The sequence below is a fragment of the Sipha flava genome, unplaced genomic scaffold (assembly GCF_003268045.1).
Source record: "Sipha flava isolate LNK unplaced genomic scaffold, YSA_version1 222_pilon_pilon, whole genome shotgun sequence".
NCBI lineage: Eukaryota > Metazoa > Arthropoda > Insecta > Hemiptera > Aphididae > Sipha > Sipha flava.
Window position 1 is genome coordinate 205575 of NW_020272853.1, and position 16698 is coordinate 222272.

The window sequence follows — 16698 nt, forward strand, 5'->3', positions numbered from 1 at the left end:
GGTAGCCAATAAAAAACTCCTTAGGAAATGACCGACTAGAACCACCTTAAAGCCTTGGTTTCCAACAACCACGTGTGATCACATAGAAATTAAAGTACCAGAAATCAATGTTGGTGTTTATTAATAATTCACGCGCGTAAATATTCCCGCGTGGGATATTTCTATCACGCGCGTCAATCACGTCACGGTTGCCAGAAGACCAACATTTGCATGACACGGACGACTCATCCATAGATATTTATTATATTAAATATTGTAATTTTTAAAATTCAATAATCGTTTTCGAAATGGAATCCAAATTATTTACTGCCGTGAACGATGAAAAACTCATTGAAATGGTTCGGGACCACCCCGTATTATATAAATTAAATGATAAAAATTATAAGGACAATAATATTAAAGAAAACGCCGGGAAATAAATATCAATTACCATCGGAAAAAACGGTAAATACATCACACTGATATAATTAAGGATATAATTGAATAACTCAAAGGAAACTCGAAAATATGCTATAAATTTAGTTTCATTGTCAATCAAACGTCTGTGTATAAGGTTGTTGTAGCAGCCTTCCCTGTTTCGTTCACTGTACATTTCATCACTTTCCTCTCTAAACAAATAGGCCAATAGTAGAAGTTCGTCGTCGGCTTCATCTTCCAACAAATTAAAGACTGACATCACGTCCATTTTGACGTTTTGCTATTCATCAACTGACGAAAATTGTAGGAATACAAAACCACGCAAGGTGTAGCAAAACACCTCCATCACGCATCACGCAAGTGTGATTGAAAAATCGCGCATCGCGCACCACGCATTCACGGACGCGTGGTTGTTGGAAACCAAGGCTTAAGGGGCCTTGCTATAGCATTTATTTAAGGAGCAACATTTAAGCAATTTCTAATCTCATCGTCGGCACCCAAGATCTATGTGTTAGTTGTAAATGATTATTAGTGTGTATGTGGCGTCATTGCGGGCACCACTTCTTTTCGCACCATCATCCAGGTTCATTGTAATCGTTATCGCAGTATACCATATTAAATATGGTATACAGCGACAAATTTTGTTGAATTGTAGTTATCGAAAATTGTTTTGATGTACAACAGTAATTAATAAAAAAAATAGCTGCAAATAGTTTGTAGTGCAAAGTAATTTGTACTATTATTTCTATAATTTTAGTTATTTCAGTACCCACTACTACAAGTGGACAAGTACAAATACGACTCGTACATTGTTTGTCAGTGCATATCAATATCGGATCAGCGAATCGGAATAAAAAGTTATGTGCAATAAACTATAAAATATTGTATATTTATTATTTATTTCGTATATATTTAACAATGCCCGAACGAGGCGAATGGAACTCCTCCGAACCAGGAGTAACGTTTACACGACTACGACGTTTTGTCATTCGTTTGCCGTGGGGCAGTGAACAATGTGGTCGGCGGGTTCTCGGTCACACGCAACTCGTTCAGCGATGTGTCCGTGGGTCGCTCGAGATTTACTGCGACGTGGTCAATGGCCTCCGTCACAATATCCTTAGTTTCCCACAACGTCCACGAAGCTCCATCGGGCCCGGTCGTCTGCAGTGTCGTGCGCGCGATAGGGTACTCAGCCGTGGACACGGCGTACTCAGAATTGTGCAACGACGACGATATGCATGGCGTAATGCTCAACAGCAAATCGGACGAGCCCGTGGACTGCCGCCGGATATCGGACCATTTTGAGAAGCACAACTTAGTTAAAAATGGAAACCTGGATTCTACAAGGAGAAGACGAGAAATCACAAACACTACGAAAACCGATTCCGGTACAGGGGTAGGTATAAATAATTGTTACAACGCTCGAAATCCTACCAATAAAAATAATATTATAGTTAAAGTGATAATATAATTAAAACCTACTTGACGATTCAAATGACATATGATTCAAAATGAAAATTGTCTTTACCGCCAATTCGACGCTTTTCATTTCAACCAGACCAGTTGAACACTTAGCGCCTGGAAGTTTTTTAGGCACTAAAAAAAAAGTTTAGAAAAAATAAGTTCAATAAAGTTCTCGCACATAAACGAATCAATTGGCGACGAACGACTCACAAATGGTTATGGATCTTATTGAGTCCATGCAACCAAGGGCCTCCGTCACCGTTTTGTGAATCTTTTTGGCGCAAATATCCGTCGGTGCATTATAGAAATGCAAAATCTATTAGGAATAAAATTAACCGTAAATCATTCAACTAATGAATCATGTATGCCCGTTACCCATAAGTCAACGTGAACGTTTCAATACACGCATTTTTACTTACTTTTGACGGAGCTGTGGTTCGTCGCTGATCCTCGTATTTCTTCACTTTTCCGATAAATCGATTAAGTTTGCTGTTGAGATAATTTTTCATATCTAGCGTGCCGTCCGGCATTCTTGACGTTCTGTGATTGTTGATGAACGAATGCTTTGAATACCTAAAATATCAGCGGTGGACGTAATGCTATATTTTATAGTATTATAAATTGGGGAGTTTATCGATTCCGCCGAAGATTTATATACGTAAGAATATAACATATATTATCATATTAAAACATTTTCGGATTTTATAAATACATAATATTGTTTTCAGCAGATTTTCTACTAAATACTGACACAGTAAATAATATTTTATTCTAATCTACAAATTTTAATTTAAAATTGCTATGCTCTAGTGATAAAATATTTGTAGATGATTTGTTTTACAGTTGCCCAAAATATTTCTATTGACTGTTTACGGTTCATACTTTTTAAAAATGGACATTATGTTCCATTGTTATATTTCTTATTGTCACACAAAAGCACAAATACATACGCTACCGCATTTAGATGTATTATAAAAACATGCTCAGCTCAAAATTTGTATTTAAATCCGACTACAATTATTGCTGATTATTATATATATTATTATTATTTATTTATTCTATAAAATGTACGTTTTTTTTTTTTTACTTACCTTCCTGTCACTATACCGTCGTGCTAGATATGGTATATATATAATGTAATGTATATATAGTGATGTTACATGTATATATTTTCAGCGGAATCGATATATAAAAATATTCGGCGCAATCGATAGGTTTCTTACAGGTAAAAAGACTTTTTCGGCGGAGTCGATATACACCCATAAATTGTACAGAGCAGAATTTAAATTTCATTGTTTAAAAGCATATTTTACACCGTTCTTTGTTTGGGATGATTCGAGACGCTTATTGTCCTCGCCACATACTGACGTAAAATGCACCCTCTCGACTGATTGTCGTCATCCAAAATCTTTTTTTGAATCAAAAGCAACCTACCCTACCATTCACCATTAACCCGACATCAAGATATTTCAGTAGGCAGTTGCGTCACTCACTTGACTTTTAGCTCAGTTGTTTCGTCCAACCGAACCAAGTTCAAGTTAGCCACACATCGTTTAGCAGCCTCGACGTCTTGTAGCTCGACGAGTACTTGCTTTCCTTTCAAAATTTTCACAGCCATAACGTTGCCGTAAATGCAAAACAGGTTGAAGATCTTATCACAGTTAACGGCCATTCTTTCCAACCCATACACGATTAGCACTTTGTTCGGCATCGCACACCGCCAAGACTGCGGACGACATAGTGGTCCGGTAGAATCGCCACTACCAGACTGGGACTTTCTGGTAATCGGTCGCCTTGACCATATCTCATTGTTTCTAAACGACAGTGATCGTCAACATTATTATGGCACATCAATCATTTCACGTTCAATCGAATATACGTAGTTGTATATTAGTTATACAATAGTCTATATTTACCGTCCGCTCAAATATTGGTTTTCCGACGTTCCTAAATGCTGGTCTCCATCAAATCGTCGATTAGAAAAGCGGAAAGACGGGCCTGTGCCTCTTAAGGTGCCTCGTTCATGCTTCGGTCTGACACTGTCCATGATCGTCTTGGATAATTTGAAGCTTTTTGAATCCCTTTCGATATTTTCCGACGTTCCTTTCTATTTGCTTACGTATACAAATGGAACGTTGACTCGATGTATATGAACGTAAATATAAGCTTAAACGTTTAAACAATGCAATGAAGAATACTGCTTGTATAAAAATCGTGCGTTTTCAAAGAGAGTCACTGGTATAATGAATTCAAAATATCTATAACTCGACTTTTTCATTAGTATTTGTAAACAAACACGTTTTCATAGTTTCACGTTTTTCATTGAGCCATTATAGTAAATTTTTAATAAAAATTATATTCTTAATATTTTCTTATACTTTTCTTTTTCAAATTGTGTATGACTTATGGGCATAATTTCCGGAATCCCGGCGTTTTTGTTATTATTTGTAATCACCCAGCACGCAATCATTTATTCAATTGCAAAATATACTAGTCAATAAATGTTTAGTATAAATGATGGAAAATCTAAATCTAATACAATATTTTATTAAATATACGGCGAAAAGGATAGTATTATATCACCAAAATTTTTCGTAGCATTTATGACTTATAATACCGTGTGTAACAACAACAATATCGGAACATTTAGAATTTCTAAATCCCTATTCGGGCTACCTCCACGTGTTAGCTCTTGTACAACTCGTGATAATCACGTGTCTTACTGTCGACGAATCGGATGCGAGTAATGGGTTATAGCGACCAGGATATTCGATTATACCACGTCGTTTTTTATTTCAAATTCAATCGCATGGTGTAGTAAATCTTACGTTTTTGCACAGTAGACGAATCACCGCAAGACGGTAAGCATATATATATATATATATTGTAATATAATGCTGTTATTATTACATGCTGCGCTACATGAGGTTATAAGTACAATAAATATACACCTGCACAATTAATCGTACAGTATTCATCCATGACTGCAGGCCTTAACCCCTTTTAGTAGTATATTACTATGTTATCTAATACAATATACGAATCGTGTAATTTTCCTGCTGTAGAGCGTAACTGAAATCGGCACGACGTCATTAATATTATTATTATTATTATTATTACCATACTATTAACGAAAATCATGAATTTTCGTATGGAAGATTAAGGAAGTCAGTGATCGTTCATCCCACTTGAAAGCAAGTTGAAACACATGAAAATACGTTCCTGAAAAATAGTAAATTAAAAAAAATTACAAATAACTATTACCGGTCTAAAAACAGTATCACTATCGTGCTGTTGATCCATGCTCAATATTAAGTGATAAACAACGGTCAAAGTCGACGGTCGAATTCGTTGCTAAAATATTTGTATTAAGCCTTCACGTGACTTATTGATATTTGATTGAAAAAAGCGTGGATTCTAATGGCAAATAGTTAAATCAATAGCAAAAGACATTAATGCAATAATGCAGTATAATACGGAAAAATATAGTTCAACCATAGAAATTAGAGGTCACAATCACACGTGTATTGAACTACTCGGGTACCCGTGTTTCTATCTAAGACAGGGTTAAGGCCCATGTAATGTAAATACCCATATATTTTAATACCTGTGAGTCTGAACACTCATATATTCGAAAACAAGAATAAGTTATGGAACAATTTTAAAATCTTCAAAAATGTTTAGATACAAGGCATACGTAAACACAAAGCAATAACACTGACGATAAGATAGCTTTGTGATTGTTTATGCTTTAGTTTTAAAATCAGTTTAATATATAGTTATACTTATAGTTTATACCTTCATAAAATTATTCAATAAATGGATGCATCTTATTAATTTTTAAGCAAAACCAATAACTATTCATAACATTATTAGGTAAATAATAAAAGGTAGGTATGTAGGTATGCAATTTATATTATTAATTAATAACAAGTTATATAATTATAAATATAAATATTTTAAGTATAAATTAATTCTGAATTAATATGCAATGTTTATAGATTAAATAATAAATAAATATAAATGCACGGATATTAAATATACGCATATACACGGACTTTAATATATTTTTTAGCCATATATTTTCTAATTTTATATTTCACGACCTCTTTATATTATAAATGGCTTAGTATAAGATAGTGTATAATAAAATGTTGAATCTATTACGTATCTAATTTATACTAGTTTATTATGAGAAATTAATTTTATATACGCTTACCTTCTTTTATAAACATGAACTTTAACTATGAAACCATTGGTTTGATTTTTGATATCGATTGGCATTGTCTTAAAAAAAGTACAATAAAAGTATACATAATATGTACTTTTATCGAAATGAAAAATCTAAAAAATTAATTTTCCCAGTCGGGAAACATCCTCTCGATGACCGTAACGTCATCGCATAAAACGACGGTCCGGTGCGCACTCACGTTGATACCATAAATAACTCTAACCTAACCCAACGCGCACCGCAGCAGGAACTCGAGCCATTTCCTCCGGCGCTAAATCGTATGATCGGGGTTGACAAATCTGCTACTTCGGTCGTAACACACGTAAAGGGAAAGGGAGAATCGTGCGCGAAACACGTTCTAGAGCTCGTCAAACGTCGCATAAATATCGTGGAACGAATGGCATTTGATCCACACTGGTCAGCAATCGCGTTTGTACTTCTGATTTCTTTAGTGAATTTGGTACGTTTTTTTTTCTCAACGCGCTCGTATCTAATAGAAAATTACAAGTTCACTTGACGTATCAGTGAGAAAAAAGTTATTGAATTAATACAATAACTATATAATACGATGTGCACGTATGCATACTGATGGAAAATCCCTTTAGGAAACTTACATAGGCAATACTTTTTACAGTGAAACAACGGAAACGTTATAACTGCGTTTTTAAACAACAATCGATCCGTGCGAGTTGTATGACACAACTTGAACAAAAATATCCGTTAAATGATTACGAACTTATTATTTTCCTCGGTTCGAGCGATTGTTGAAAACAAAAGTTCTCAGTACGAATGTTTCGCCGTGTACGTGTTCATACCGGTATTGTATTATCATAATGAGCGACCGTTGATTTGTGGAACACGCGTTGAGGACGTATACGAAACACTTAATATCATAAAACATTTCGCGTCAATACTTTTAACGGAAACGAGTGTGTGCCGCTAGGGAAAATCGTTCTCTATCGCCGAATGGACGACGACAATCGGTTACGAGAGTAGTGACCACCGTTATTTCCCCCCGCGAACGGTAGTGCGCGCAAATATCATCGACCCTTTCGCATTTTATAACTTGAGGACGACGGTAGAAAAAAATGTTATTACGGAAGCGGTGTTGTTAGAGTGTACCAAGATCAGGACTCGTTTGGAAGGGATGGTAGTACACTACAACGATTGCAACGAAGATCGATCGGAGCAGACGCCGGCACGTATTGGTGACCAACAGCCCGCGGTTTCTAAAATTATGTGTCGAATATGTATTAATGGCCATACCCCGAGAACCAGTGACCCAAACACCATGCAAGCGGTGGACATCCTTTTTGAAGAGAACATCGTCCCGCGGGCTCTACTATATGCTGAACCGGTCTCGCGCGCTTATCGCCGAACCGTTTGTCCCGTGATCCACTCGTACCGGTCGTCGGTGGTCCGCCCGACCGCCGGCCACTCTGACGGATCCGGAAGAACGGATTATTGGCCGTCCGACCGCGCGTCACGTCCAGCTCGCGTGACAGCCGCTAGCCCGGTCCACGGTGCACGTCGACCAACCGTCCGGCCGGCGCAGAGCTATCTACCGGGCCCGCCGGGCACTGTCGCTGACGCTGATCGTCGCTTCGCTTCGCTAGCCGACCACTGCGTCCGTGATCAATCTCCGTACCGCCGCCGCCGCCGCAGCGCGAGTCGTACCAGTGCCATATTGCTCTCACATGTGCTTTTCGCCGCAACACGTATCCCGCGCGAAACGTATCCCGTTGTCCTTGCCGGACGGGGAAAATTCATCAACATGGCATGCTTACCGTGGATCGACGGGAGAAGAGAAAACTTGATAGGTACGTGGCCAAAAAAGCGAAACCACGAATGTAAAAGTCGCGAATTGATAATGGCGAAAATAAAAACAACGAATTTTAAAATGAGCGAAAATATACGATCTAGTGATAATAATTATGAAAAAACAATTAGGCATTAGTGAAAAATTATATGCTATACCATTTACAAAGTTTTTATTATCATTAGTATTATAATTTGTAATTAACAAACGAAGTCTTTCAGCACAGTCCTTGAACTTTTTTTTATCTTTGGTTGTTCTTTAGAATAATACTGTTCTCATTTTAATTCTTCTAAATATCGAGTTTTCTCTATTACATTAATAAATTAAAGTAGGGTGGCTTTCTCCTAAAGAATATTTATTATATTATTTTTTTTTTTTTTTGCTATATCAATTCGCGATTTTCATATTCGCGGTTAATTATTTCGCTATTTTGGCCTAGAATCAACTTGAACGGATAAGGAAAAAAAAACGTGAGCCGTCGCGGAACGCTCGAAAGTTTTTTGTATGGAAAATATGCCGGAAAGGATGATTTATTAAAGGAAATAAATACGGCGTAAATAACAACAAAATATTTAGATTTTTTACAATTCGATACCAAAATTAAAAAATTAAAAATCGCGCGCCAGAAACGCATACGTTAGAATCTGCTATATTTATTTCATTGATATTTATAGTAATTCAGTAATTTTCAATTTAATAAAATCTAAACCTTATATAGGTACTGCAATAGTCGGCCTCACTCCTATACCGCGTCATAGATGTTTCACATCAAGACAGACGTAAACTGGGGGCAAGAGGGCAATTTTTTCTTTGAACATGGGCAATCAAACATATTTCTTGCTTAGAATTTAATAAAAAAAAAAAAATAATAAATACATTTTATTAATGAGTACTAGCGTTGATTATAAATGTGATTATAACTATATACGCCACGTGTCAATGTCAATTTGGTTAATTTTTTATCATCAATTGAAAACATCGTTATTATTTAACAAATATCATGAAATAAAATAAAATTTCAATTGTTTTATATTTTAAGCCAAGGTACCTACAAATTGATGTACATCTCCCAAAAGTAAGGTCTCCAAAATAATTATGATAAAATATATTTATATTTAAAGAATGTTTTACATGATTACACATGAATTGTTTTTCCACATTATCGCATTATACTCCTACATGGATATATTTTTCATAAGAAGTTTCAGTAGAAGTTTTTATATGCCAGCCTCATTGAAACTCACCACCATCTCTTTTTGCAAGTATTGCGTAACTTTTGTTTTCAACTTTTTATCTGCTGTCTCAAAATTTTTTCTTACCAAATATTTCTTTAAGATCAAGAATTGGTGATAACCAGACGGAGCAAAGTTTGAACTATAAAGTGGATGAGAAATCACGTCTCAATCAAATGGATCAAAGAAAGCTTTTGAATCGTGGACAAAGTGAGTTATCATGCAAGAGAAAAACCCTGACTCCTGACTTCCTGAAAATTCCCTACACCACTTTCTCATATATTTTGCAGACATACAGTTTCCTATGTATGCATATTGGAGATTCAGCCTTTGAATTTAAAAAACGAATAACAGCGAGGAGTTCGTATTCAGTATACACGGGAAAAGAGATGGCGGCGGCTGACGTAAAAGCGTCCATCGTAAACGCGTGTCAGACACAAATTAAAATTCGGATTAAGTTGAACCGTCAACTTTCGTTTGAAAGGGAAGGAGCTTCGTGATACGCAAATGTTATAAACTTTTGAAAAAAGTTTTTATTTTCAGCGCTAGGAATATGGGGACATTATTTTTGTGACGCCTCGTACATACCTTTATAAATAATAATATAAAATAAAGTTTCATGTGTTGCATTTTCAGCAAAACACGTAAATACGCCTATGTTAATGATCAAATTCATTGGGAAACTATTATAGAAACAAATTATATATATATATGATATTTTTAAAATGTATAATTCTGTAATATTATTATCTCTTATCTCATCACGTGTATATTTATTTATAAGAAATAAGAATACATTAGGAGACATGTTCTTCAAACATCGAACCGGCAATATTTGTATAAATACATATACATATATTTGTGTGTATGTATATATCTTATAAATCTAAACTGTATATTGTATTTAACTTAACATACTACACACACACACACACACATATATATATTAATATAAATATAATATAAAAATAATATTTAACTTTTAATTTCTACTATACCTATACAACAATAATTGTATTCAATCTCATAATAATTACATCCTGCAATTTAGTTAGCTGTAAAAGAGTAACAAACTTTACTCGATGTACTTTACCTGTATACTTATACACTTATACTTATCATCGTATAACAATGGACTACCGGAAATTAGGCCACTACGTTTTAATTAAATTCATACATATATACATATTCTCAATAATGATTATATTATATATTTATCAAGGAAAAAAAATTATAATAGTAGCCACTTGACTTATTTTATGTACTTACCTGGTATTTGATTGTATAATTGTCAAATAAACTTAATCATTTTTTCAACAAATTTTATGTAATTAATATTATATTTTATATTTACTGAGAAAAAAGAAAATTTTAATTATTAAACTGTAATAAATAAATGTTACATCTTCGTAAATGTTTGTGTTTGTATTTTATACAAGATGGGGGACCCTACCGGTACTATTTAAAAATATACATAATATGTAATAATGGGAATAATAATAATAATAATAATGGGAATTGGATCACCAACAAAATATTATTTTGTTAGTGATCCAATTCCCGGGAAATATTATAAACAAATATCGTATACGAAGCCGGTAAGTAAAATGTGGCCCCATTACCGATCATTCTAACAATTAATATGTATTGTACAAAAAAAAAAAAAAGGAAATATTTTTCAATAATCGATTAATAGATAACTCCGTTGAATACATATTAGGTACTAAGTTATATTACTATTACTAGTAATATAGGTATCACAATAATAATTCGTATCCGTGTAAATTGCTTAACAAAAAAAAAAAAAATAATTACATGTGTCGATAAATGTCGATCAAAATTACCATGGAAAATATCTCATATATCACGTTATGTAACAGCTGCTTGACAGCAGCTATTTTTTTTTCTATGTATATTCTGCGAGTTACGACACACTGTGCAATCCGAAATGTTAGTTCTGTTATAAACCTATAAAAAATTATTTTTCTGCACCTTCACGTCTTAGGAACAATAATAGTTAAGGACATTAATTATTGTCGATGTAATCAATTTATAATTTGTGATAAGAAAATATGTTTGGTGATTTTAAAAATGATCATGTTGGAAATAATAACATTTATAAACGTAATTTGCCGGCAATTCAAAAATTACCAATCTACTACACTTCTTAGGTATCTCATACATAAAATTACATATTTTTAAGACTACAAATAAAAATTAATATATAACATATATGGTATTATATCATTATTTATTTTATTTATTTATTGAAAATTTAATTAAAATATGTGAAAGTTAATTTACGATAATAATTTTTGATAATATAATAACAAATTATAATAACATTAAGTACGAGTATTTATGAATGTGGATATGATGGTCTCATATTCCTTATATGAAACCTTTGCGTTTTTTCTTTTCGATAAAGGAATTTTAGTTTTCATTTTATATTTGGAATTCATTTTTCTAATTACAATAACTAAATAGTCTTAGAGAAACAAAGCTGAATAGTGACTGAATAATAAATTCAAATTTGAAAAAACAGAACGATAATAAAATATAATAACATCCAATGTAGGTAATATGCAAGGTTTATCGATTATAATCTATAAACTTCGGATAATAGGTATATAATATTGGGCACATGTAAACTCCACCAATGAAAAAAATCAGGTAAAATTGAGTTCAAGTAAACTCCGCCAGTGAAGAAAATTTAGAACAGTATAAGAAGAATCAAACGGTAAGATATTTTTTTTTTATTGTACACCTGAGATAGATTATAGTTATATATATTTTTTTATTATTGAAGAAATGGTGGGAATTGTTTAAACTAGGAAAGTGATCATTGTGAAGAGAAGTGTCGATTTCGATATTTTCAGAGATATGAGGCTGGCTGTCTACAATATCAGAGTATTTAAAGGCTGGTGTATAGCATTTATTTTTCTTAAACACCAACGCGTCTTTGTAGAATATATTTTCTGTTGCCATGATTTTTTATTATATCCTTTTGAAGTGACCACTCCCGGCAAGAACGGTCCGTGGCTAGGTGAGGAAGTCTGCAGCACAGACAGATGGGGTCGGTGGATTGTACGAGTCTATTGAGTCTTTGGTTTTACCGCAGTGATAAGTCTAGCTTCGCTAAGGCAGTATTTTTGGGTGTGTTCAAAATCTTAAACAACGGTTGCATTGGACAGGGGAACAGATGCTGGACATAACTTTGAATATCATTTTATATATAGAAATGACGGATAGTATTTTAGGTGCTATAAATTTCAGTTCTACTGTGCGAGTCATTAGAGTTTTACCATCTTTCTGAATAGAGATGCGTTTAAATGCATTTATTGTAACAGGTGAACGTTGACCCTCGAAAAATTCTTCGGAGATATTATTATCTAATTTAATAATTCCATACGAGTATATAAAGCTGCTGGGAATATTTACGTGAAAACTGTTAGAGCGCGGAATATCAGAATTTTTAAGCAATTATTGCCGTTGATGATGGAATTAAAAGTAATTTTTATCTTTTTGGAACCGGCTGATTTGATATTGGAGATACCAATAAAATTTTTGGTGAAAAATTTTGCAGCGCTTATAGGATGCCAATTATCCATGTTTTTATCTTGATCGATGCACAAGGCGAGTATAATTATGGGGCCATTATAATCTGGTATAAAAAAAATGAAGTAGAGTATTATTATTGTAATTGTTTGTAGACATATCGATATCAGTATTGGTAAATGGAAACGACAGCGTTTTATCTGTAGATAAGCTGACGATGGGTGTGTGTGTTCATTAGGTTGATTATCATCGGGTATAATATTTGAATCGGGCATGGGAATGTTATCGGTTACGTCATTGAATTTAAATGTAGAGTGAGATGTATCGGCGGGTTTTCGTTAATTAGTTGAAAACTAGGTGAAATTGGATTATTGGTATTTTTAAGTACTTTACCGTTTTTCCCCATGGTACTGTATCCATGAGTTGAGGCAGGATTTTTAGTAACTGTGCTCTTGATTTTGGATGTGGCTGGGGTTTAATCGGTGCGGCTATTGCCGCCCGAGGACGACAACATTTGAGAACACTGATTAAAATTATAGTCTTTAATTAAAATTAAAGACCGAATTTACTTATCAGTGAAACGCACAGTGACAGGAACATACGCTACGACTGCGTGAACACGACTGTTTATTACCTCTTTATTCTGGTGGACTTAACAATCGCCCAGGTATATAATATTATCAGGGCACGGAAATATAACTATTTACTAACATTATTATAGGATACCACGAAATAGCGTATCTAATTATATTACACTGTATATGTTCATTATCTTGAAGCGGCGCGATAGCGGTTCGGAGGGCTCTCGCACGCACATGTCAGAATGTTTTATTGAGATCGCGAAAAAATGTTTATTTTTCACTCTAACATACGATTTTAATTCAAACAATATGTCGCAACGATTATCTTGATTTACATTCGGAAACAATATTCTTTTATTGCACAACATGTACGAGGGACCGATCGAGGCACATTTTAAAAATTGTATTTAGTTAATTAAATATTTAAGTTTGAAATTCTGTATTTTTTTGAATTTTCAACAATATTTATTGCAATTCAAATTACAAAAATTAAAAATGTGGCTCGATCGTTCCCTTGTACATATTACGGAGAATTCGTATATTTTTCAGAATGAAAATCGTGATAATTGTCGACACGTAGCGTTGGAATTAGAAACAGTAGTTTTTGTTAAAAAAATACATGGTGGTGAGGTAATAATAATTGTTGATTATCAGTGCGACAGTGCGGCGCGAAATCGTGAACCGGCCTTTTATTACTCAAAATCAAAACATTCGAACACTTTATTCCCTAGACGTCTTACGCAAGAGTCGTCAAGAGTATAAAGAGAAGACACAATTCAAAAATATATCTTCTGGAAAAAATGTTTTAGAGCCGTTACAATGTTTAAAGTATCAGGAAGAATATAATACAAGTATTCATAAAATCGGACTTGATCCATTTCATGTTTCATTTTTTATTGGACTCCGGCACAAACTATAATTTACAACCACTATATCCAGAAAGAAAATACTTTAAAAGTACAAGCTTAAAAGTTTCGGTTGGTAACTTACAAATACTTACTAATTAACAATTAAATATTGGCAAAATAAAATCTTTAAAATTTGAAAATTGTCTGGCTGGTAAAAATTTGGTTGGATACAACTTAAAAAGTACACGCATAAAAGTTTCGGTTGGTGACTTAGAAATACTTACTAATTACCAACTAAATATTTAAAAAAATTTTAAAATTTAAATGTTCCGGCTGGTAAACTTTTTGGGATAATCGAGTAAGTGTTGACTTACAAATTTAATTGGTATCATTCAGATTTACAAACGTCAATGAAATTAAATAATCAAAATAGTAGAAACATATTTGTGGTAGGCGCGTTACCCATTTAATTAATCCATTACTTCATATCAATTTAATTTGTAATGAAAAAGTAATTTTGTCCATTTTATTCAGTATAACGAGCAATGCTATTCCATTATTGTTAAAAAAATAATTTATCAAACACTTCATAAATATATTATAAGCAGTTGCATTATTTAAGCTGGGGGTGGATGTGTCAGGGGATGTTTTAACGAACTTAAACAGTCTTCCAATTTGGCTTCTTTAATAAGTTTGACTGTAAAAAATTTTTTAGGTAAATAAATTTAAGTTAAGTAGATATACCAGTAAGTAGATTTTGAAAAAGTATATTACACCGTGAGAAACGAATAAAGTTTACGTGACACCGACCGATTTTTTAAATTTTGTACGCCGAAGGAAACTCAATCAATGAAAGTGTCGTTATCATTATTTATAAAGCTGTAATAAATTGAAGTTATAAGAATATAGTTACAGTAAATATAAAAATGTATAATGTGGTTATCTTTATAAATATAATATATATGGTAAATAGGTACTCTTTGCACGAATCTACACTTACAGTATTGGTTTTTATGTTATCGCCAAAACAAACAGTAAAAAACGGTATTAGTTTTCAATCACTAACTGAATAGACCGATGGACATGTTTCGGTTTATACTGCATAAAATGTTTGTGAGAGAAAATTATTTATAAAATACGAAGGTCTTTGAGAAATAATAAAGGTAATTGTTAAAAAATCATGGTACTTTCTAAATATATTACTTCTTTTGTAATTTTACGTGCCATTTTCAAGCAATATATGTCCTATTCTTCTTATTCGGTTTTTAAAAGCCTAAAGGCCATTAAAGCCCATTAACGCAACACAAATCAGCTTCTACCTGTCATTATCCTGTGTTACTGTTTCTCCATTTTGTATTCCAATTTATTTTAAAATCTTTTTTTACTTTATCTATTAATTTTTGTTTTGGTATGTCTAGTTGTTTTTTTCCCGAGGGGTTTCCATTTTAATACCGCTTTTATTAGACTACTTGACTTCCATACATGGTCAGTCTATGCGATTTTTCTAAAATGTAATATTGTTACTATGTCCAGTTATTTATACATCTGTTGTAATTCTATATTGCTTCTTATTTCATATTGTATTGTAATATTTTATCTTTTTGGTCCATATAATCTTCTTAATATTCTTCTTTCAAAAATTGCTATCTTATCTTCATCTCCTTTGATTGTTGGCCATGTTTCACATGCTTACAAAATAACTAATCGAAATACTATCTTGTAAAATGTAATTTTTAATTTGATCGATATTTGTTTTGATTTAACTATGCTCGTTAACCCATAATAGTATTTATTCGTTACAGTAGTTCTTATTTTAATTTCTTTGTGATAATTAATTTTTCTATTTATTGTAGCACCCAGGTATTTAAAAATATGTAATCTTTCAAATTTAAAATTCACAACTTCTTAATGTTTCCCATAATTTTCTCTTTTTGATATTACCATATATTTAGTCTTTGATTCGTTGATTTGCAATTCGATGTCTTTACTATTTTTTTAAGAGCTTCTTGATACCCATTTTTACTTCTTGCCTATTTGATTCTAATGTGATAATATCATCTGCATACGCTAGTATTCCGCATTGCCTTTTTGTTGTCTTCCAAGTTTAATCCATCATACTTTCTCTTAGTTTTCTCGACTACTGTTTTTAGTATTTACTATTTTAAAGAGTATTGAGGATAATGCATCTTCCTGTTATTCATCATTCTTCCAGTCTTAACTTCAAATTCATGTGACATATGTTGGACATTTCGTTTTATCCATACATAGTTTGATCATTTTCACTATTTTAGATGGTATCACAAAGGTTATAAGTGCATTCCATACTATTTCTCTATTGGCTGAGTCACACAATAGTTTCCGTTATACTTAATAGACATTTTAAATTGTTTATAGATAAAATATATTTTTTTTTTACTATTGTTACTGAATTTTCAATCTATTTATAATTCTATGGACTACGTATAAGCGTAATAAATTGGCATGTGGGATGTATATTTTGTGTCATTTGTGTCAATAATACTTAAGATTTTGTTTAACACATCTAGAT

At 32.9% G+C, this 16698-nt stretch overlaps 2 protein-coding genes and 1 non-coding gene across 5 annotated transcripts; 1 reads left to right on the forward strand and 2 right to left on the reverse strand.

The window, feature by feature from the left end:
• Positions 1 to 1290: 1290 nt before the first annotated feature.
• LOC112683270 (heterogeneous nuclear ribonucleoprotein L-like) lies at positions 1291 to 13329 on the reverse strand. 2 transcript variants are annotated; one of them, XM_025554203.1, is made up of 8 exons: positions 13115 to 13329; positions 5002 to 5103; positions 3798 to 3995; positions 3375 to 3695; positions 2301 to 2454; positions 2092 to 2197; positions 1900 to 2013; positions 1291 to 1757 (listed from the first exon to the last, which is right to left on the reverse strand). In XM_025554203.1, the coding sequence occupies exons 3-8, from the start codon at positions 3926 to 3928 to the stop codon at positions 1390 to 1392; spliced, it is 1194 nt and encodes a 397-aa protein (XP_025409988.1). In that variant the 5' UTR covers positions 3929 to 3995; positions 5002 to 5103; positions 13115 to 13329; the 3' UTR covers positions 1291 to 1389. The 2 variants fall into 2 exon arrangements, with proteins under 2 accessions (XP_025409988.1, XP_025409987.1); XM_025554202.1 differs by having other exon boundaries at positions 3798 to 4047.
• Positions 7301 to 7427, reverse strand: LOC112683290. Its single transcript, XR_003148582.1, has one exon. It is a non-coding gene; the product is annotated as a U11 spliceosomal RNA (small nuclear RNA).
• On the forward strand, positions 8886 to 9995 carry LOC112683271. 2 transcript variants are annotated; one of them, XM_025554205.1, is made up of 3 exons: positions 9032 to 9193; positions 9267 to 9373; positions 9454 to 9545. In XM_025554205.1, the coding sequence occupies exons 1-3, from the start codon at positions 9054 to 9056 to the stop codon at positions 9495 to 9497; spliced, it is 291 nt and encodes a 96-aa protein (XP_025409990.1). In that variant the 5' UTR covers positions 9032 to 9053; the 3' UTR covers positions 9498 to 9545. The 2 variants fall into 2 exon arrangements, with proteins under 2 accessions (XP_025409989.1, XP_025409990.1); XM_025554204.1 differs by having other exon boundaries at positions 8886 to 9193; positions 9267 to 9995.
• Positions 13330 to 16698: the final 3369 nt, after the last annotated feature.

What these genes read in the sequence shown, in the direction of transcription:
- LOC112683270 (XM_025554203.1), bottom strand. Translation starts at nt 3,928, where the DNA reads ATGGACAGTGTCAGACCGAAGCATGAACGAGGCACCTTAAGAGGCACA. An exon ending in AACCAATATTTGAGCGGACG is followed by an intron (nt 3,696 to 3,797) that starts GTAAATATAGAC and finishes ACTGTCGTTTAG; the next exon opens with AAACAATGAGATATGGTCAA. An exon ending in GAACCACAGCTCCGTCAAAA is followed by an intron (nt 2,198 to 2,300) that starts GTAAGTAAAAAT and finishes TATTCCTAATAG; the next exon opens with ATTTTGCATTTCTATAATGC.
- LOC112683271 (XM_025554204.1), top strand. Translation starts at nt 9,054, where the DNA reads ATGTTTTACATGATTACACATGAATTGTTTTTCCACATTATCGCATTA. An exon ending in ACCACCATCTCTTTTTGCAA is followed by an intron (nt 9,194 to 9,266) that starts GTATTGCGTAAC and finishes TATTTCTTTAAG; the next exon opens with ATCAAGAATTGGTGATAACC.